Source organism: Amphiura filiformis, chromosome 1 (assembly GCF_039555335.1).
Source record: "Amphiura filiformis chromosome 1, Afil_fr2py, whole genome shotgun sequence".
Classification (NCBI taxonomy): domain Eukaryota; kingdom Metazoa; phylum Echinodermata; class Ophiuroidea; order Amphilepidida; family Amphiuridae; genus Amphiura; species Amphiura filiformis.
The window spans coordinates 689,338-712,855 of NC_092628.1; the positions used below are offsets into that span (position 1 = coordinate 689,338).

The window sequence follows — 23,518 nt, forward strand, 5'->3', positions numbered from 1 at the left end:
GGGGTCTAGAAATTTATCTTCTTTTGTATTGCTCATAGATATTGGCACATGGTTAATCCGTTCTGAATATAATTAGTAATCAAAAATAGAAAAAAGGGCATATTAAAATTGGCATTTTGTACCCCTAACCTGTATGTTAGTCAAAATTTGGCATTTTTGAAAGCGTCAACTTAGTATCAAAACACAAAAATACAAAACAAATCTTATGTTCCTAGTAACGTTAGACTGCATTCTTTCAGATGCAAAAGACTAGAAACTCATATCTGGTGTACACCTAAAGTTATTAGGGATCAAAATTTGCTGATTTTAAGCGCCATTTGTGGCTGAATCACTTTAGGGGGGCCTAAAATTATGTAGGGGGTCTAGAAATTTATCTTCTTTTGTATTGCTCATAGATATTGGCACATGGTTAATCCGTTCTGAATATAATTAGTAATCAAAAATAGAAAAAAGGGCATATTAAAATTGGCATTTTGTACCCCTAACCTGTATGTTAGTCAAAATTTGGCATTTTTGAAAGCGTCAACTTAGTATCAAAACACAAAAATACAAAACAAATCTTATGTTCCTAGTAACGTTAGACTGCATTCTTTCAGATGCAAAAGACTAGAAACTCATATCTGGTGTACACCTAAAGTTATTAGGGGTCAAAATTTGCCGATTTTAAGCGCCATTTGTGGCTGAACCACTCTAGGGGGCCTTACAATTCTGTAGGGGGTCTAGCAATTTCTCTTTTTTTGAATTTCTCATAGACATTGGTACATGGTTAATCCATTCTGAACATAATTAGGACCTATAAGTGCACTGTGGCATTATCATGGGTCCTTCAATATCAAATATAATTTGATTGAACAGCACAAAGTGCTGATTTTGACCCCTCTGAAATCCCAACGAAATTCAAAAATCAATATTAGGCATTTCAGACACAGCCAGTGAGTGACCACATTCAACAAGAGGGTCACAACTGATTCAATTAAGAAGAAAATGCCCATCAAAGAGAGCACTTTGTCATTTAGCCCACTTAAATTCCCAATTTTGGTCAAGATCGCCAAACTTTGACGGCCTGCCATTCGCAAACAAAATAAAAATTGAAATTTTTTCTTGTGACCTCACCTAGGGATCCATGAAAGGTACCCCTGAGCCAAAGGAGAGCAAAATCCAAGAGGGTGGATGTACACTCAGTCTGTTTCGGCATGGACTGACCCAGAAGTGAATGTACAGGAATTATTGGCAATACTTGCATGTTCTGAAATAATCGATATATCCCTCAAAACGCGTTTTGACAGCTATTCGGCTTTGCTGTATCAAAAATGTCTCTACCACTGCGCAGAGAGAGATTGAATACGCATTCAACTACGTGTAAAAAATATCACGCATTCTTGATTTGCTTTTGTGTAGAAATTACTGGTTGTCCTAAGGCTATGTAGACTTAACTTGCTATTTAAGTTATAAATAGTCATCCCTGTAATATTTAACAAAAATAACAATATTGGCCTATATTTTGCGTATGATTTTCCGGGTTTTTCCAATTTTACGGGCGCGCACTCACATAATTCAACCACAGCAATATCATGTGGGGAATGTTTGTACTTATTTTGGTATCACTGGATAGAAGATACCTACAGCTATACGTTGGTATCAAATATATTAGTATAGGAAATGCAATATTGAAAATTCGGGGTTTCCCGCTATACAATACTATAGATCAACATGCTTTGTACAGCTAAGTATACGATTCGTCTCTCTGCCGAATTCATTTATCGCACTTAGGCGCGATTCGTCCAAATCAAAATTTCAATAACTACGTCGGTGAGTAAGATCTACCATTAATTTTTGGTGGAAATAAAAGATAACCTGAAACATAATCATAAGCATAGAAAAACTCAAAATTCTCGATTCGTCACTCTGCCGAATTCATAACTATATGATTTACAGAATAATCGACATTACTTTTGGTAAGTAACCAACTAGATCACATAAGAATATTATTTTTTGAAATATGTTCGCTTTGTTCGCTACCCGTGCTCGACGAATCACGAAAGGCCCTCCACGTGTTACATATTGATGGCTTTTAGTTATCGCCGCTTTGAACTCAGTTGTCGTCTATCTCAGGGTTAATTGCTGGAAATTGAACATTAACATAGACACCGGTATCCATATATGTGTGCTGTAAAAAAATAATACAAAACATAAACAATGGGTTCATAAGAATAATAAAAACAAAACAACAGCAACAACGATAAAAACAGTGTTTTTGAAATGAATTCATTTCAGTATGAAAATACATTAAGGGGAACTGAAAGGCAGAAATTTGGTGCGTGCCTGCCTTTTCTTCTAAAATTATGGTGGTAATGTAAAGAAGTAGTAGTAGAAGTGATGTAGTATAGGTAGTGGGGGCTAGTAGCAGCAGCTGTTGCTGCATGTGTTAAGTGTATAACCATACCTCCTTAACTGAGATCATATCATTGAACGTAGCAGCAATATGTGCAAAAGATGGTCGCTCCTCAGGATTCTCATTCCAACATTCTGTCATGATCTTATACCTGGAAACATAAGCAATCATTCGTTATAACAAGATGCGTTATTGTACCTAGCATTATGCCCTCATTCTTTACTAATAGTGTATTCTGCAATGCTAATCTACTTTATTTTCATATATATTAAAAAAAGTATATTATAATAATACCAGGTAGATAAGTCAATATCACGGGCATGCTTTTTATGGCCTACGCCAACTTACTTTACTCCCATCTTGGAAGTTGTGTGAAGTTGTATCATTAATAAAAGTAAAACCTAAACTTCGAGAAACTACAAGCATTTTAAGATGATTCGCTCATTATTCCGATATGTAAATTATATATGCAGTCAATCATGAGTTGTGGAGATGATAATCGCTGTGTCAGACGCAGGTTGTAGTATTATTATGAAATGGAACCAAAGGCCAACTACCATCCAACAGACCAGATTGTGGCATATTTGAAACAAACCATAATAACGTGCCAAGAATTACGCCTTGTGATTGAACGTCTTTTAACAAATAAAGCTACATACACTGCGTTGTCAAAACTTGCAGGTTTTGGCATACGATAACCTTCCGATAGCTCGTGTGCTAAATCCCGGGTTGCCATTCCTGAATATGGCGTTGCACCTGTCAACAAGAAACCAATTCCGGTTTAATCAATAGAAACTATTACACTTATGAGTTGGTTATAATCCTCAAATCAGTTGCCCTATAATCGTTTATATGATAAATAATCATAATAAAGAAAGAAAATAAAATTTGGATTTGTTTTTAAAAAGTATGTCTTCAATTTAAAAGATGTTTGGCAGGCATCATCAGCAGACTCATAGAATCAACGGCACCGATTTCATACATGAAGTTGACTGAATGCCTGAATGAGTACACACTAAATGAAAGAGTTCACTAATTCAGAAGTTGCAAAAAGTTAATATGAAGTATTCGATTATAATGCACGTTTTCTTGACATCGGGTGCTCGATTATAGTCCAAGTGCGCGGTTGAGACAGAAATGGATGCACATAGCGATTTTGCTTAACCATCCTCCTGTAAAAGCATACTAATTTTTGCGAGTTTTGAAATCAGCAATCTCTCCATACATGTGTTAATCGAATAAATGCTTTTAGATTCGTCATTAAAATTCCTACCAAGCGTTGCAATTTCCCACAATAAAACGGCGTAAGACCATCTGAAAAATAATAATAATAATAATAATAATAATAATAATAATAATAATAATAATAATAATAATAATAATAATAATAATAATAATAATAATAATAATAATAATAAAACTAATAATAATAATAATAATAATAATAATAATAATAATAATAACATTTATATAAAATGATAATAATAGATTAAATTAAAATGGCTTATTGGATCCCTCCACATGAATGGTGTTATAGTGGGTGCTCAAGAATATAGTGAATAAAACAAACAAGGTAATCATATACTTACACGTCACTCTTAGTTGTATACGTGCTGTAACACAAGGATTCAATAGCTAGCCAACGGGTAGGAACACGTTGCTTGTTTGAGGAAACAAAATATCGCAATTATTTGTATGATTTATTCTCTGTATAATAATAATTTTACTGAAGGCATTTCAATGTTTATGGTAATTTGATATCTAAAAGATTATGACAAAATAGTTCTTATTTGTTGGGAAGATGATCCCATAATCATTTGAATCATACAAACTATGATTCTACTTTTGTTTTTGTGGAAAAAACTAGATTCGTACCTTTGAAGTTTTGACGTATACGTCTTCACCACGTGACATCCCGAAATCAGACACTTTAGCTACAAGATCATCATCTAACAAAACATTTCTTGCCGCCAAGTCACGATGGATAATCTATGTAATGATGATAACAATAATAATTAACAATGATAATCACTTTGAGAGTTTTGTCAAAGAGAAATTCAATAAGTGCAATATATACCGACACTAGGCATTTAATATCTTAATCAAAGGAAAGAATGACATCCGTTTGGAATACAAATAACATATACAATTCGTACTTTTCATCATTTGAGTAACCGTACCAGACTGAAGTGTTGATAAAGATCTGTAAATCAGTTTTCCACCTGGTAAGAGCTTTGACAAGAGGGTTACACGATTGTAAACCTCATCCCATTAACCCCAATTAAACTTAAATAATTGCAAGTTGGCATATGAAGACATTTATTAGTTTTGTGTGTTTACTTTAAATGGTATTAAAAACACAAGCGTCATCCCAACTCATGGTATGCCACTAGGCTATACTGGTCGATAATAAACTACTCGGCACACCCATATTTAATATCCGTAAGTATTTACAGTAGCCTATAAAACCATACCCCTAGTTTTGAAAGATGATCCATTCCTTTCGCAACATCCAAAGCAAAGCTCATTAATCTTGTTGGTTGAAGCCGATGTGTTGCACCGCGTTGGTCTCGTCGGCGAGTTGTTCTCAAATACGAGCGTAGATCTCCAAAGGTAACAAACACCAATGCTACGTAAAGCATGCCTTTTTAAAACGATAAACACAACCATTGTGGTTTTTTTTTTTTTGCAGAGCGATACTACAAATCGCATAGTTGTTTTCTTTATTATCAATTCCTTTAAATCTGGTCCGCCGACAAGAGAGATTGCCCCGGGCCGCTGAGTATGTGGCTAAAAAGGCGCACATGTACATTGCCAAGCGTTTACCATTTCAAATAAACTTTCTTTTAATTTGCTATGGCTTTTGACTTACACGGATTTTTTTTGGCGCTTCAAACGCTTTTTAAAAACACATGCGCTTATCTTCCATATGCTCCTATATTTTGTTATACCCGGCTTGGCCTCGGCCGTATTCGGATTAAATTACCATTGAAAGCAAAAAAACTCACCTCCATGTTCGCATGCACCGATCAAACTTACAATGTTACGATGACGACCTATTCGTTTCATTGTTTCAAGTTCAGTGTTGAAATCAGCCTTGTCTTCCACAGTAGCCTTACCTGTTGGATGTAAAATGACTTTAGTACAGTTTGTTCGGCTTAAAATAGGCGAAAATATGAGGCCCATACGCATGTTTTAGTCTATCAGCCCACTCATTATAATAGAATTTGTCAATTATTGTAATCATTTTGCTTACTTTTAAGAGTTTTTACTGCAACAGGTATGTGATTGTCTTCTCTTTTATACACTCCTTTCCTGACTTCCCCAAAATGTCCCTTTCCCAGAATTGTATCAGATAAATCTAAATCAGTCCACTTAATCTTCCATTTCAAACTTCCTGAAGCTACATTTGGTGTGCATACATCCTCATACGGTGCAGCCTCGTCTACAACTCCAAGATTTGTGTTAGGATCCTTTGTTACACCCTAAAACCATTTAAAAATAATCATTAAATTTTTGGAAAAAAGGGTAGCAAAATTGCAATTGCTAATATGCGGAAATGAAATTTGATGCAAGGAATAAAATCCCTGTTTAGGGTGTGAAAAAACAGGTGCGTGTTACCTGTTTATGGTATCGTTTTAGGCAAGTGTTAAATCCTTGTTTAGGGTGCTTTTCAAAAGTTGATTATAGTGGATGGTGTACATGCTACAATGGGATTGACCCCCCCCCAGGTTTTGAGAGCTAAATGCTCAAACAAACAAAACTGAAAGACAGCGTCAAATTGGTGATAAAATAACTCCAATTGGGCGGAATTTTTTTTTTTATGTATGAATTTGAGCAACAAAAGTAACTGAAAAGTTGGGTTTTCAAATTTCACAACTACCCGCCGATACACGGAGTGCGGGGACTGGGAGCATGCAAACTCATTAGATCCAGCATTTGATGGTTACTAGCAAATAATAAGATCAGGTATAGTGATTTTATACCAATACTAATTATAAGGTACTATGAAAAGCTGGAATTCCAAACATGCATTTTTCATATAATGAAAATCTGGAAGACTCAAATTGATGATTTTGGTTGGATTTCCAAAATCCTCCACACCCTTTTCAGAGTCAATCTTCAATTCCAGTTGGAAATTTACATGTTTTTGGGTTGAAATTTACATGTTTTTGAATTACCCTGTGGAAGATTTGTACTTTGACCTCAATTCCAGTTGGAATATTGATGACTCAACCTGTTGATTTTGGTACTATTTTAGATGTTTTTGAGTGGGAAATTCTTTCAGTCGGATACCCTGTGGAAGATTTGCATTTTGACCTCAATTCCAGTTGAAATGTCGACTTCAATTCCAGATCTGGAATGACTCAAACTGTTGATTTTGGTTGGAATTCCAAAATCTTCCACACCCTTGCCGTACTATTTCAGATGAAATCTGACCTCAATTCCAGTTGGAATGTCGACGACTCAAACTGATGATTTTGGTTGGAATTCCAAAATCTTCCACAAGGGGTGTGTGGATTTCAAATGGAATAGCCCCATTGCGTTGAAACCCGTGCGTGGAGATGAGAGTACGTAACCCACTGTAATAGTGCATGATGGGATATATGAAAGTGAAAAGATGGTTAGTTTAAAATAATGCGATAATGTAACTACTAATTCTTTAAATAGATGGTATGTGGCGTATTTCCGCTAGTGCCAGTTGTGAAAATCATGACCAAGAACCTTGCTTTTGATTTTCAATAAATATCAATCTCCCATAAATAATAATAATATGTATTACCTGACTTTGGTTTCTTTGTTGAAGATTCAAATTTTCATCAGGGATAGCTGCTGTCCTTTTCCTCATATACAATACAATCAAAACACTAACAGACACAGAGACGACAACAATGACAGCCAACACCGCCACAGCAACAATCCATGCAGTCTTATCATTGTTGTCTTAAATACCAGGGGAAACAACAAAAAAATAATATATTAAACGGTGGATCAAAAAGTAGAACCAGATATTCCTTGACTCATATAAAAATTTTAGTAATATAGGATGTCAAAATATAGCTGATATATTTGTGGATGAATTCATGAAGCAAATGGATATTCGTCATTTTTAATGCCCTCTGGCGTTCTTCTTTTTATATCATATAAAGGATCAAAATCTGTATATCGTGGTCGTTGAAATGAAGAATTCATATAATTTAGCGTACAAACTGGTTTTTAATGGCCATATCTATTGTTCCAGATTAAAAGCTATTTACTGTCTTAGCTGTATTACCATTTGGTGGATGCTGTAGTGACTCAGAGTAAACACATCCGGCTTTCTGTAAGAGAAAACAATCAATCAAAGTAACAATGACGTTTAGGGCTTTTGCTATGATTAGATGAATGGTTTGAAAGGCAAGTTTTAGAATTGTACAGTTTTTAATCTCTTCAGATTCTTCTATCCTTGTTGATATTCTTAGGAATGAACATGAGTATAGCAATATAGCAAGTTCTGCATGTATTATGTTAGAGATGGTGTTGATGATCCAGCCACTCCTAAAAATACTAAAGGAATTTGTGGGTTTTTTTTCTGTCTAATTTTTTTCTTTATGATGAGCTTAATCCTGTACCATGGTGTGGTGAATGCATTTTTTATGTCACCGGATTAACCAGGATTCACTACCATATAAAAGCATTGTTACACACGGGTAAAAATAGACTGACTTTGATTGTGATGGAGATTGATGGACTTCTCGGTCAAATTGACTTAAAATGTCAAAATCCATCAAACTCTTTCACAACTGTCAACATATGTATTTATGTTGCATTTACTATACTTTGTTTATCGATTGTAGGTGGGTTTTTTTCAGCTGTGATGGGACAGTGTACTCAGTACAAATGACCATACAGGGATGCACATGGTTCGCATTTACGGACTTTTGGTATATCATTTTCTAGATTTATGGATGGGTCAATTTTTCAAAACTTTCTACATTTAGTTGAAAAATACCCCAATAACCAACTTGGAGGGAAGTTGTAAAATTTGCCCTTTTTGTTAAATTTGGCCGAAAATTTTGACTTTTTGTTTATCAATGGGTCAAAATATTTTTCAAAATGTGTACAGCGATGGATCCTCTATCATATTCTCAGCGGCACCTACCCAACCAAACTAAACGTGAGTACCCCCGGTCTAAATCAAAACCCCGTACATCATACGTATGCTTTGTATCTGTGTTTTTAAAATAGTAATTGTTTCAATAATGCAATGATGCGAAATAAAGTATGAATAAAATCACGAATGATAAAACGAATAGTCTTTTCCACGTACCGTTTCATTTATTGCGCTACAGCTGCCGATGTAAATAAGGTATTTGACATCATTCCTCAAAGGTGGATTTTGACTGTCTTCTGATCCGTCTCCAACAGTAAACCCTTCTGGGCCCAAAACAACCTCGTTGGCATCAACTTTACCAGCAACGTAGGTTCTATGATTAAAATCTGGGCTGTAGATTGAAGCTGGTTTACCGGGTTCCTCAACAAGAATATGATACTCTCTAAAATATAGGAACATAAGTACAGTTTACTTGTGGCAAAATCATGTTTTTAGTTTACTTCACTTTTAACATGAGCAAAAGCAAAATCGATATAAGCAAAACTTCTATGCATGTGTATTTTGAATGTTATTTTACCTCCTGTCAACCTGTGAAATATTTATTCTTTTCGACCAGCTTTAGGTCTGGGTCCACTCGTCTTTCAAGAGTCGGGGTTTTCTTCACCTTTGTTGGGCCATTGAAGCCCTTGATATACTGGTCTATTTTGATGTTATTGATTTTTGTTGGCATGGTCTAAATGTATAACGCGTGAAATAAAATAAAATCGAATAAATAAATAACACTAATTAAATGGGTTAGAGTGTTAATTTAACATTTGGATAAATCCCATAAGCCTTTGCGGGTAGACCTGAGATGTCGTCATTCGACGTCATGCAATATAATGTGCACGGTTAGCGAACATCGTCACTGCACATTAGAAAGCCGTGAAGTGTGCAGTAACGATGTGCGCTTCGGCGTGACGAAATCAGTGGTCTAGCCGCAAAGGGTTACGGGATTTACCGAAAAGGGGAATATTAAACCAACTAAGTTCTATAAACTACATACGTCAAATAGGTAGGTTTCGGATCAGGAAGCTGTGGTATAATGATTGTGACAGATGTGGCATTGAATCGAGATGATACTGGTTTCTTCAGTGGTTCACCCAAATCTGTTGAATAATGTGTAATCATAAAATATTATGATAACATAAATATTCTGTCACTTATCGACAGCATTAATTTTGTAAGCACACTTCGGACATCGTAAAACAACGATTGACATAAAATAGCTCTGAACAAAATCATAATACATCTCCACAAAACATAATATATCGTAATCACCGCTCACTGACGAATACAAAATAATGAGTATAGAGGTGATGTTGTTTTTTTCTTTTGGGGGTGCAAATTCACTGTTTTTTTGCTGGTGTAACTCGGGGGAGGGGCATGCTACCTGATTGAATCAATACTGGGATGTGCAACGGTTTTTGAGTACCTTTCCAGTTTGGTGCATCGATCGTGCATTGATTGGAAGATTTTCGGTGGAGACCAATTATGGGCTTATTGTGGGTTGCAAAAACAACAAAAAGCAGGCATAGAGAAAGTAAACATCCGAAAGTCTGCGTGTAACACCACACATTGTCGACAGCCTCTAAATAATTATTTTTTTCATGAAATGAATCACGTCCTAATACTCCGTTGGTGAGCGACGGGCGATTGGTATTTCACCAATAAGATAGCTCGCCTTTCCGAACGCAAGAAAAGGAGTCCTATCTGATTGGCTAGAAAGCGATTGCTAGATCGCTCAGTGATGAGTATTCAATCCAATTGAATCAATGAATATTCTATTATTGACGCAGATAAAGAAAGTTGTACAGCTGTTCATTGTGCTGTATTGTATTATAGACTTGTGATTTTTAAAATACTCAATAGCCAGTGTACAGTACCGTGGTCTGAGCTGAATGCGCTATGCGCGTTCTTTTCATATTAGTAATATTCTCAAACAGTTGAAAAAATCACATTATTATCGTACGATTTAAAAACGTTTCGGTGATAATGCAGTAAAATATATGTGTTTAAAGAAAACAGCAATCGCAGCTGAGTGTATTGAATTCCCAGTTAGTGTATTGAAAACAAAACCTGCGTTTTACAAATCGAATTTTCTTGTAATGGCAAGGCCATATGTGGAACTGAGCATGCGCAGATCGTATAAACGTGTATGAATGGAAACGCTGCGGTATCTCATATCGTGTAAGTGATATGCTTAGTCTGAGGCTCGGTCTATCTCGAACAAAATCGCCATGCGTAGCTTTTGAAGAAAGAGTGAATTCGCCGTACTATCACTATTTTTGACACAAAGATATAGGGATGATGATGCTGTGCACCATCGGGATACAATGTAGTACAATTTGCAAAAATTTACCCATCTTGTTTAGAAATTCAAACACGATTGCATTATAGTGCCTCTGGTAGTCTGGATCATTTGCATGTTTCTTACACTTACATTTTTTACTGTTTGCTACTGCTGTATAAAATCTCTCTTCGGTAAATTCACCTATCCCTGCTTCCGTATACGCAGCGACTTGTATCTCATATTCTGTTGACGGATGCAGATCAAAGAATGTATACTGACGTGTTTCTCCTGGAACATAATCCTCCACATCTGGATCCGGATTCGGAATAAATGTGTCATCGTACGGTTTTCCAACAGTTCGTATAGTTACCTTACATACAGACAATAAATTGGTAAGCAACAATTATACCAATGACTGACAATAATAATATTAATAGTTATGATGATAATAACAATAATAACGATGATGATGATGATGATAATGATAATGATGATGATGATGATGATGATGATGATGATGATGATGATGATGATGATGATGATGATGATAAATTCACCTATCCCTGCTTCCATATACGCAGCGACATTTTTCATATATCTCATATTCTGTTGACGGTTCGCTGAATGTGTACTGCCTTGTTTCTCCAGGAACATAATCCTCCACATTTGGATCCGGACTTCGAACAAATATGTTATCGTAACATACGGTTTTCCAACAGTTCGTATAGTTACCTTACTATAAATTGGTAAGCAACAGTTATACCTGGCAGGCCCGGCTGGCAGTTTTATACCAACACCCAATGACTGATAATAATAATAATACTAATAGTAATAATTATAGTAATATAATGATAAAAAATATGATATCAGCACACTATAAACTGCCTCATTTTACCGTGTACACGGTGATTTCGCAATATGAAGGTAATGGTGGATTCCACGTAACAGTCATCTGTTCTAATTCTTGTCCATTTTGAGTCAACTCTGTCGGTTTATAAGGAACTGTAATGGCAAAAAGAGATACGCCAGTAATTTAATTAATTTCAATTCTCTTTGAACCACTAACATTTTTGTTATTAATGGACTTGGTATAATATCTATAAATATATCAATTAAATTTATAAAATAGCAGCGAAAACAGCAACAAAGGCATACCATCGCTCTTCGTCGTTTCGTCCACAGCACGTGAAGGACCTTCACCCTGGTCGTTGGTAGCCACAATAATAAATCTGTACAAAGTGCATTCGGTCAAGTTTGCCATCGTTACAGAAGTTGCACCTGTCGATCCTTCTCCGCCAGGTGCAAGTATGTACTTATACTGATGGATTATTCCATTGCGAGACCCGCATTGTGGTTGATCCCATTCATACGATATAAAGTCCTTTCCAATTGTTACCACACATAAGTTTTCAGGCGTTCCAGATGGGGCTAAAACAGGCACGAAAAGATAAAATAGGTAAGTCATTTGTAGGGCCTACATGGAGTAGGTTGAAGGACCGTCGATTTGTTAAGTCTATATAATACTCTACTACTCTTTACGAACACGCGGTTGAGTAAAACATAAACATTCAAAGTTTTTTAATCATATTGTACCGCTTTCTAACATTCATAAAACTATGACTTGTTGAAATAGTTGCATTTAAAATTAACATTTTGTGACCCGTTCTTACTTGCTTAAAGGACAAGATCATTGAACACAAATATTTAGTGAAGAGTAAATGGAGAAATGTATTGCTTATTTCTCAGAATTGCATATTCATGACACCTACAATATATTTCCTAATCGTATCATGCACGTATCTTCAAAAGTTGATACGGTCAGGTTACATTGTCAGGCATATTTGGAAATCTATATCTTTGCATGTATATAAAAACAGAAAGTAAAGTTTGAACATGTTCCGGGTTTGTTGAGAACAAGTTAGGCCTTGCCTTTTTGTTAGTGATAATAGATTGAAAAAAAACCGTTATTTGCTATTATTTGTTTACTTCGTCTAAAAATTAGCCATCTTTTATTTGCCAATTCAGCATCGAAGTGGTTACGTAATTCTCTTGGTTACCGGATCACGCTATTTTTATATCCTTCGAGTACCATATACTTTGTGTGGTGATTGTTTCGATCGTAGTTCATTACTCTGGCGCGTGATCCCGTTGGCATAGTAACATTACGTAACTTCGATACTGAATTATAGACGTCATAGTAGAAATGTTAAATAATCACATAAATATATAAATAATAGCATGTTTCTAAATATTCATAATTTTGTTAACCATGGAGAAACGCCGACGGTAGAGAAAATTAATAAATGTGTACTATTCTTGCATTACATTTTATGAATAGAATATAATGGTTGATTTCAATAGATGTGAAGTGGAAGTAGACTTTGCGCTAATAAACCTCTTCCGTTGATAAGTTTCACGTACTTCGTCTTTATCTTATTAACTATCCTTTATGTATGTATGTGTTTTAAACTTTGGCAAAACTCGACCGAGTTTTTTTATTCAATTATAACGAAGTATTCCAATATTCATTTTGGGGCCACGGACCCGCATCTGGTCTAATGGTAAACTCGGCTCTGTGAGCCTTTACAAAATGTATTGGTAGTTGGAGGTCAAGCGACAGTGTTATCATATTGCTATTGCTGGTCATTTTGGAAAGGTAAATAATACAGACACATTTCACACTTTAACATATTCCCTCAATGAGTTAAGTATTAGGCCTACCTGAATCCCTTGTAGTGTCTTCAAATGAGCGTTCTTCTCCAATACCGAAGTTATTCATTGGGTATATAAAGACTTGGTAAGTAGAATGTGCTTGCAATCCAGATATTTCTACCGTTGTATCTGGGACAGTTCCGAATGAGATTCGTTCTGGATCAGTGTAAGACTCGCATTGGTCCATGTTAATCAGTGCATACTCTATGGAATATTCATCTGTTGCGCATTTGCTCTCAACTTGTTCATCCCACAATAAAGTCCATGTATCTGATGTGATCACGTTTGTTTGGAGATTTTGTACTGGTCCAAGAACTGGGATTGAAATGTCAGTCATGCTTAGGTTGAATATACATACATAATTAATTACTACCATGATTTAGTAATTCTGCATAATCACGTAATTCAATCGTTGACCACTCTCCTCATGTTGAGGCATTACATTAACACGTGTTTTATTTAGATCCCGATAAGTTAAACATTGCCATAATATTTAGATTTACTTATTTGATACAATGCCCAAAGAACGTATATCTGAAACAGCAAACTTTACTCTGTCAAAACACGATTGAATAATTTTTATTCCTCTTACCGCCTATGTCAGTTTCCCAGATAACATCATTCGAGAATACACCGTCATCAACGTCGTTAGAAGCCTTCACCCTAAACCGGTACTTGGTACACGGATCTAAGTCCACAAATGTGACGAACATATCCGGCGTAGGCCCAGAGTTGATAGGATTGTCGTTGATATCGCTCAATTCATACATGAATATGTTTGGGCCTCCTCGTTTACCACATGGTACCCTGTCCCATTCAAATGAAAGTGATGTGTTCGTTCTTGATGAGTTTCGTACATCTGCAGGTGGCCCTGAGGGGGCTGTAAAACAAAATGTTAGTCTTGTTATCATAGTGTATCGGTACGAATGGCGCCGCTACATGTGATTTTTTGGATATATCGACGTTTTCTGACTTTGTCAAGTTTGAGATCATACGTTACTTAGTAATACAAAACCGGCTGAACTCAATTGAAATCATGTCTTCAAAAGTCATTTTATAAACTGTTGTAGATTTTGAGATACGAGTTGAATAAAGGCAAGAAAATAATATAAGGAATACTGCTCTGTGCAGAGTACATTTTGTCGGTCGCAACACATAGTGGCGTAGAGTGAATTTCCAAATTTTCTGTTTCACATAGTGGCGTATGGGTTTAGAGCTAGCTATTATCCTATAATGGTTATTCCTTGTTAACTATTAAAAATGCAGTTTAATAGTTTGAACCTTAAACTTCCATTTCAAATGAAATCGAGCCACTGAGAGATAACAGTGGAGGAGTATCGACTCTGTTACTAGTAGCATATCCTTCAAAAACGTTTTGCTCGGACACATATTTTGTCCTTCACGTACGCCACTATGTGTTGCGACCGACGATTTGATGCGCTTTTGATAACAGTCCAAGCAAATAACCAGATCTAGTAAAAGTTTTTTCTTTTGTTTTCGCAATTTACATTAAATTCCAAACAATAACTCTTGAGGTTAACAGAAGTATCAGTTTAGATTCTAGTTCCAGATGCGGTAACTTGCCCGGAGATAAGATATATGTTTTTACTTAATTATGCAATCTCGCAAAACCTCACAATACCTGTGATATTAGTTGTTTCCATTGCCGTACTTTCACCATATCCCATACTATTGTTGGCGCGTACAATAACATCATAAGTAGAGTAAGCTAGTAAACCATTGATAGTAACCGACGTTTCGGTGCCATCCCAATAATGTTCCATTGGTACATATTGGTTGTCACATTGGTCACGGTTGATAAGCTGGTAGTAAACAGAGTAGTGCTCAGCACAAGGATCTGAATCCCAACGGACGTCAAGTTTGTCTGATTCATCTGGAACCTGGGATACAGATAGCCCTGACACAACTGGTACTGCACAATTGATAGTAATCAAATTAAATATTGTTTCGTTTTACCTATTTATAAGTACTGTTTTGCATGGCCATAGGCAGAATTTATAAAATGGACACAACCGAGTCACTCTTGTGTGACGCATGTTCTGTCTGAAGGTCTAAAAGAAGTCATTTTGTGGACTATTTTACACGATTATCGTATAAATCTTTTGTTGGAAAAAAGTTTGAAATTAAAAAGTCAATAACGTGGAGAAAGTTGGTTTCTTTTGAACAAAAAGAGTACGGGTATTAACAACATAAGCCAAAACTGACAAAAATTGAAGGGCCAGTAGAGGTCATTTGCAAATATTTTAACCCAAAAAGTGTACTCAAGTGTCAAATAATACAGAAACGCATGGGATATCTCACGGGGATCTTACCCTCTGAAAACATACATCATTTTTACACAACTATTCTAAATCGGAAAGCAATGTTTGCACAGTATCTTTGTGGGGCATGAGAGCACATCAGTCAATTGGAATTGCATTTTGAATACGAGGAATGTCCTTCTGATAGCTAATAGTTTTGATTTTTTGAAACAGGTAACATAATACAAATTTTATGTCAAATTATTAAAAATTGATATTTATTTAGTTTTCATACTTAAAATGTAAAAATATAAAAATAATGATATGTATTTAAAGTGTATGTAGCTGGGAGGAAAAGTCAACGATAATTTGAAAATTCTGACCTTTCGTATTGAAGATACACATTTGTTCCCAAACTATTTTTAGGTTTTTTGGGAAATAAATCTTTTCAAATGATCGTCGGCTTTCCCTTCCAGCTATATATACCCTTTATCTTTAAGTAAATATCATTAGATTTATAAATTTTACTTTGAGGACTGTTCAATGTCAAAAATATACATTTTTAATAATTTGCAATACAATTTGTATTATATCGCGAATTTTTCAAATAATATTTGATATCAGAAGGACATTCTTCGTATTCGGAATGCAAATCGATAGGTCTGATGTGCTCTCCTGTACCACAGATAAAAAGTGTGCAAACGTTGCTATCCGAGCCTTTAAGAAAAAGTGTATTCGGTGTCCAAAATAGTCGGAGAAGTTGATAGATATTGAAAAGTAAAACTTATGCATTATTATTGTGTACTTTTCAGGTTTGTGTATGGGTACCGAAATACCAAAATAATCACAGACCAATTCAATTAAGGGTAATCCATTAATATGGTTTCTATTTTTTTTCACATTTTCCTCTTCTCTTTTGCCATTTCCACCCCTCGTTTCTATTTCCCTTTATAATGGGGGGCAAAGAAACGACAGACAGACGCCATCCATGCCTCAACGCAGCTTTGCCAATTTATGAAGCATGAAGTGACAAGAAGGTTGATTTGATGGTTATATGGTTGTAAAGGAAGATACTATCATCTAATTGGCCATTTAAATACCTCCACTCAATTGGATAAAGAGGAGTATTTAGCAACAAGTTTTACCAACACAGTAACATCAACACCCGTTTCGATATTCAACACATTAAATTAAAATTACCTTGATCTTGTGTTGATGCAGTAATATTGGTCTGTGGTCCATCCCCTGCTGACGTGGACGCTTTTACTTTAAATTCGTAAGTGGTGCATGGGAACAGATTGTCTATCACTTGACTGGTACTTGTCGTCGTCCCATTAGTTGGCGGTGTCGTATTTATACTGTATTTGTAAGTATGAATTCCACCTCTACTTCCACACTCCACTTCGTCCCACGCAAACGATAACGTCGTCGTCCCATGTAAAGTTACGCGAATATTACCAGGTACTGTCACGGGTACTTAATAATAATAATAATAATAATAATAACATACCACGAACGCAAAAAGTGCAAACTTTCTTGTAGAAAATAAGGTCTGAGGTTACAATTGCTTTTGCGCATATTTGAAGAGCATTGTTTTTATATCTTTGCAATATGCAAGCTGCATATCATGACGAAATATCGTAGCTTGAAATTTAGCGACAGCTAGTAGGCCTTCGTGTGGACAAAGTTAATTTTGACCCTTTGATTTAAAACTATCGTCACGTTTTTAATTTATTACAATTTTTGATATTTTTTTTACCAAATACTCTTAAGAAGATGTTCTTTACGAATATGTTAAAACAATTTGAAGCAGACTTTTCAATTTTGAGATTTGTTTTTGGCCCACTCTGTATTGGCAGTTTTTAGGACTATGGGAATAATTATGCTTTCAAAAAATCGGTGATTAGTTGTTTGGTTATCAAAAACTTCCTTCACCCAATGGAATTTGGGTAGCTGCACAGATAATTGGTGGCTGTTACAATCTAAGTGCGGATAGGTATGCGCCTGAGGTTCGGCTGCAACTGGCCTAGATGATGAGATGTGATTGTGATGATTCACCATGGCAGCGAAATTACAGCGCTTTGAATCCGTCAAGATCTAGCTGGAAAAAGGCGCTACATAAATCTGAAATTTATTTAACTATTATTTATTTTTTATTAAGACTGACCGTCTTCCACGGTTTCACAAATCGTATTATCACTGGATAGGGTACACGGAGGCCAGGTCTCTGACGATGATACAAACACATTATATGTGGAATATGGACTCAATCCAGTGATCGTTACAGACGTTTCTGGTCCTGTCGAAAAAACTGTACGGTTTCCTTGTACGTCTTTGCAATTATCTATATTAGTAAGCTCGTATTCTACAGTGTAGGTCTCTGCAATAACCGTAGTCCCCCACGATATTTGAAGTGATGTAGAAGAGACTACAGACGCAGCAATGTGTATTATACTAGCATCTGCACAAATTATAATATAACAGAAATTAAATACAGAACCATACACTGACCACAGAGTTACTACTGCATGAGGATGGTAACAGTTTGTTACAAAAACAATTTGCAAGATAAATGAACATTTTTCTTCCGTTGAAAGTTTCAAAACTACAGGCTGTCCCAAAAAAAGAGGCCCCTCATTGCGCCCTCTTTTTCGCCTATTTTGAGAAGTTGATCAAATCTATTTTGGTATGTAAAGAAAAAAAAAGAAAGAAAGAAAGAAAGAAAGAAAGAACTAGACCACTAGCCATGCCGCGACATGGTACACAAGATGGCCCGAAAATGGATTTTCAACTTTTTGAACTTTGACCTTAAACTTTGACCATTTGGGCAGAGGCTATTATAGACTTCCCCCACCATTAATGGTGCATCACTGTAGCATATAGGGGCTTAATCCGTCTTCCATAGCGACTTTTCCGTAATTTAAAAAAAAAATTGGCAAATTTGACGTTTTGACCCCCTTAATGACCTTTGACCCCGATATGTAGACCGTGAAAATGTATTGTTCCAGTTTAAATTAAAAGATTCTACTATGCTTAGTAATGGAGATAAAAATTCTTGAAGTCATTTAGCCTAAAACCGGAAGTGACCTCTAAATAGCCTTTGACTCCCAAAATAAAAATACCTTGTACACACCCGGTAACACTAATGCATGTATGAAGGTTACATCACTCTGGTCTGTTTACATTTTGAAAAAAATATTTTTGAACATTTTTGATGAATTTTGGTTTTTGACAGGAAGTGACCCGTTAATGACCTTTGACCCGAAAACTGTGGACACCCTGATCACCCTGGCTGGTAACAATGCATGTTTGCTAATGCCGTCACTCTGCTATGTAATTTGTAAAGACAGTGATTTTCTGTATATTTTTTGGCTTTCATACCGGAAATGACCCTCTTAATGACCTTTGACCCCTTATCCATGGGCACCCCATATGACCCACGTGTCAGAGGTTCTTCTGATAACGTTTTGTAGTAATCAGTCTAAAAGAGGATATCTTTGACAATAAAATCACATTTTTGACCCCTGTGACCAGGTCAAAGGTCAGATGCAAGTCAAAGTCATATGACCTGTGCGGGCAAGGTAAGTGGTCAATCCATCAACCAACGACTGAGCTATAGGCACGAACGTGGTTGACAGAAAGAAAGAAGACGAAGAAAGAAGATCCCAAGCAAGACAGGACAAGACGGCGCAGCCTGCGCCATCTTGTAAAGAAAGAAAGAGAGAGAGAAAGAAAGAAAAATAGTATTTAATATATCTATCATAAGTCGCTTAAATGCATGATTTACTTTAATTAACCTACATATTTGATCACTTACCACACTCTGTAGAAGTGTTAATATCCGAAGAATGATGAATTGCATAAAAAAAAAAAAAAGAATCAGTGAAAATTATTATAAATCATTACTTATCAGATTACATATTATGAAGTACATCCTATGGTTTTACTAACATAAGAATTATGCCTACTACATAAGTAACATTAATGTGTACGTAGTTTCACCATTTTATTATAGAATCCTATTATTCAGCATATCGTTATGAATACGGCAGACGGCCGAATCCGGATTCGTCTTTTGGTAAATTTATTTTACGAATGCATTGCATTTGAATTGGAGAACAAGGGATCAATGCTGTACATGATAGAGGGCAGCATATCATTTTTTTAACGGAGACCAGATGATAACAGCATAATAAGTAATCAAAAGAGGGCGGCATACAAGGTTAGTTGACGGTGCATCACAGTACGGTCACCGACGGCAACCGTTAAAAAATCGATATGCTGCCCTCTATAGATATAGCATTGATCCCTTGTTCTCGAATTCAAATGTAATGCATGTGTAAAATGAATTTACCAAAAGCCGAATCCGGATTCGGCCGTCTGCCGTATTCATAACGATATCTAAAGGTATCTTTATGGATGCGTTTTAACGTTTGCACGACGTGTTTTTAGATTGAAAGCATTATCCTCTTTAATGCAGAAAATATAACACATCAAAAGTCCCCGAAAATCCAAGTAGTGAAACAGTGCCTAGCAGGGAAGCAATTTCAAAGTTGGCCAAATCTTGTTAAAAATCATACGGATTCAGAAAAAAGTTTGCTTTGACCTTTCTCCGACATATTGCTCTTGAGTATAGGCAAAAAGGTCGCAAAGGTCAAAGGTCACATTTTGGGATTCAGAATCCAACTGTCTCAAACTGAATAAAAATTAAATAAAAATAAGAACTGTTGAAATGTTTTGGATGTTTTGTTACATAAGTAACATCACAAAATAGGTCAAAATTAACAGGTCTCAATAGATTCTGATCTGTTTTGTCATGATACCAAATTATTAAAGACCTGAGATATGGCAAACTATGTTTGTTTTAAATGTTTTGCAAGCGGAACAGTCTTAGACCATTTTGATCAGATTCGGAGAATTTTTAAACTTTTGTCCCCTGTGGAATCCAAATTTTAATATTTGATCTCTCTCCCTGTAACTTTTTTAATTTCACATTCTGCATAACCGGCATTTTGTATAATGCAAATTTGGCAGTGTTCCACCACTTGGATTTCCGGGACTTTTGATATGTTGTTTTGAGGGACGCATTTGAATGGGCTATAAATGTACATCACACATCATTAAACAAATAATTGATTACCTTGGCAGTTGCTTCCTGTCCATCCAAGTGAACATGCACTATTAGTGCAGACACCAGTATCTGCTTCACAGTAACTACCTCCCGATGCACAGTGACAGGTTTGAGTACAATCAGCACCATATGATCCCCTTGGACACTCTGTATCAACAATAAGTCACTGTTAATTTCTACATTGTTCTCAATGCTACAGATGGAATTAATTTGAAATTAGTTGCCAGTAGTTGAGATCAATACTAAGGCACGCGAACGGATTCTGCTTACAGTTACCCCAAAAGAAATTAGTTATGCTACATGTTGTGTTCAGGCAGGTCTGAAGTAAGCTTGACCCAGGGCGTTTGCACTCAAATACAAATATTGAGACAAATAAAGTTTACACACAAGTGGAATGGTATGGGATCTAGTAAGGGGATCATGTCAGATTTCAGCGGTATCAGTAAAAAATAGCTAAAACTGCAAAAATATGTTATTCAACTCACCTTAATAATAATTATTACGAACAATCCTACAGATGAAACTTTTTAGTGTCACCTTAATGTGTTTGTATAATAAGTTAAGAAATTCTTTATGTTGTTATTATGCGTACTAACCGTTGAGGCAATCAGGTCCCATAAACCCAGCGGCGCAAAGGCAACCGACTGGATCAAGAGGACATAGCAGTTTATTCCTACATCCTGGAAAGTAATTTGGGGTTGATCCACTGCATCGATAGTATCCATCCTGACCAAACGTATTCCTGCCCCAGGCTGTGAAGAGTGAATAATAATATTAAAATAAAAAGGAACAGGAATAGAAATAAGAATAAGAACTAGAACAAGAAATAAAAATAGTAATAATAATTCGAGCTTGGCCAATCCCATAAAAGCGTAGCGTGGGTCCTCAATAAGGGGGGAGGGGTGCACCGACGATGATTGGGGTTTGTTCCACTGTAATTACAGTATCCATCCTGGCCAAATGTATTTGTGCCCAAAGCTGACAAGTGTGAATAATGAATAATAATGATAATAATAATAATAATACTAACTAGAAGGCTATATATTTGTACACAAATACGGCTATACCCGCATGTTATCGGTGTACCCAAACTTACAGTCCTTATTTGCTGAGGACTTAAAATAAAGAAATTGTATGTGTAAAAAGTGAAAGTCCAAGTCACAAGCTTTAATTGAATGTAGGTTGCACTGGCATAGCACTTAAAATAAAGAAATTGTAAAAAGTCCCTCCCATGGGAGTCGTCTCTTACTCTCCATAGGCTACTGTTGTCAGTCTCTCTTACTCACAGTGAGGCTATGCAATATGTTTCAGGGGAAACTATTCCAGAGGGAGTATGTAAATTAAAAGGAACAGCCATTTCAGAGGGAGTATGTAAATTAAACGAAACAGCCAATGGGTATGTAATTTAACTGGAACAGCCTTAACGCTTCACGCTGGTATTTCCAATTATGATATAATACAATCTGTCTGTTTAGTCCTACGCAAACCCAAGCCGATGCGCCTATGCTGAGAAATAAAATACTGTTGCGATATGCACTAACAAAATGTGTGCCTGCTCGATGAAAAGCCATGTTCAGTCACCCGTTCATCGGCTTGATCGGCCCAACTCCTACATTTCTCGCAACCGGCTTATAACACTTGACAACAATACACTTACAAATTAGTGTCCTTGAGTGCGTTGATTCTTTGCCGGATTATATCGACTGATCCGCAAATTGCTCACGGTGAGTAAACTCAAGTACGTACTACAATAAACATTAATATAAAGGTTTTGAGTAATGAATGGCAAACCGCAGAGCAAGAAGATGGCAAGATGTTGCGAACTCGATGCCCATAACTGCTCGCGAATTCGCAACCAGGTATATGGCTACACTATATTAATTCATCGGCGTGCTGCGGCTTGAAACTGCAAGACGCAGTAGAGCCATCGAAATGCTGCGAGACGACGCAGAGGTAATCGGCGAGATTAAGCACCGGGTCCTTAGTAACAATATAAATCTCAGGTGCTATCTGTGTACAAATTCTAAGCCCGGAAGCTGCTTTCTTCGATGAGAAACATCCCGCCCTTTGTTTTAATATTTGGGGCCCTGGGGCCCATAATATTTGACTTATGAAGCCCATATACATAATTATGTTGAAGTATAATTTTCTAGTGCTAACAGTAGACTCAAGCTGGCCACTGTAGCTACTTTATTTACTGAGTAACGGCTGGCCCTATGTTTTAGCATTTGGGGCCCTGGGGCCAATATTATGTGATATATGGGGCTCATATGTACATATAACAATGTAGTTCTCAGGTGCAATCTGTGTACAAACTCTGAGCCATAAAGCTGCTTTATATGATGAGAAACGACCGGCCCTTTGTTTTAACATTTGGGGCCCTGGGGCCCAATATATATGACTTACGGGGCTCATATACATATGTTGAAGTATGATTCTCAAGTGCTATCAGTAGACTCAAACTGGGCATTGTAGCTGCTTTATTTACTGAGTAACGGCCGGCCCTATGTTTAAGCGTTGGGGGCCCTTGGGCCCATATTATGTGACATATGGGGCTCACATGTACATATAACAATGTAATTCTCATATGCAATCT

The 23,518-nt window shown here is 36.3% G+C and overlaps 1 protein-coding gene across 1 annotated transcript in view; it reads right to left on the bottom strand.

Annotated features, from left to right (window-relative positions):
• Positions 1-2,092: 2,092 nt before the first annotated feature.
• Positions 2,093-23,518, bottom strand: part of LOC140168914 (uncharacterized) — a 40,077-nt gene continuing 18,651 nt past the window's right edge. The window contains exons 5-26 of the mRNA XM_072192234.1: positions 21,519-21,674; positions 20,932-21,069; positions 17,959-18,252; positions 16,992-17,267; positions 15,173-15,463; positions 14,123-14,410; positions 13,540-13,845; positions 11,974-12,246; positions 11,714-11,820; positions 10,969-11,188; positions 9,532-9,634; positions 8,703-8,928; positions 7,651-7,713; positions 5,649-5,877; positions 5,401-5,511; positions 4,867-5,036; positions 4,268-4,381; positions 3,982-4,052; positions 3,666-3,706; positions 3,052-3,148; positions 2,444-2,543; positions 2,093-2,167 (exon numbers count right to left, since the gene is read on the bottom strand). Of these exons, the coding sequence (XP_072048335.1) occupies positions 2,093-2,167; positions 2,444-2,543; positions 3,052-3,148; positions 3,666-3,706; positions 3,982-4,052; positions 4,268-4,381; positions 4,867-5,036; positions 5,401-5,511; positions 5,649-5,877; positions 7,651-7,713; positions 8,703-8,928; positions 9,532-9,634; positions 10,969-11,188; positions 11,714-11,820; positions 11,974-12,246; positions 13,540-13,845; positions 14,123-14,410; positions 15,173-15,463; positions 16,992-17,267; positions 17,959-18,252; positions 20,932-21,069; positions 21,519-21,674 (3,749 nt within the window). The remainder of the gene's footprint in view (positions 2,168-2,443; positions 2,544-3,051; positions 3,149-3,665; positions 3,707-3,981; positions 4,053-4,267; positions 4,382-4,866; positions 5,037-5,400; positions 5,512-5,648; positions 5,878-7,650; positions 7,714-8,702; positions 8,929-9,531; positions 9,635-10,968; positions 11,189-11,713; positions 11,821-11,973; positions 12,247-13,539; positions 13,846-14,122; positions 14,411-15,172; positions 15,464-16,991; positions 17,268-17,958; positions 18,253-20,931; positions 21,070-21,518; positions 21,675-23,518) is intronic.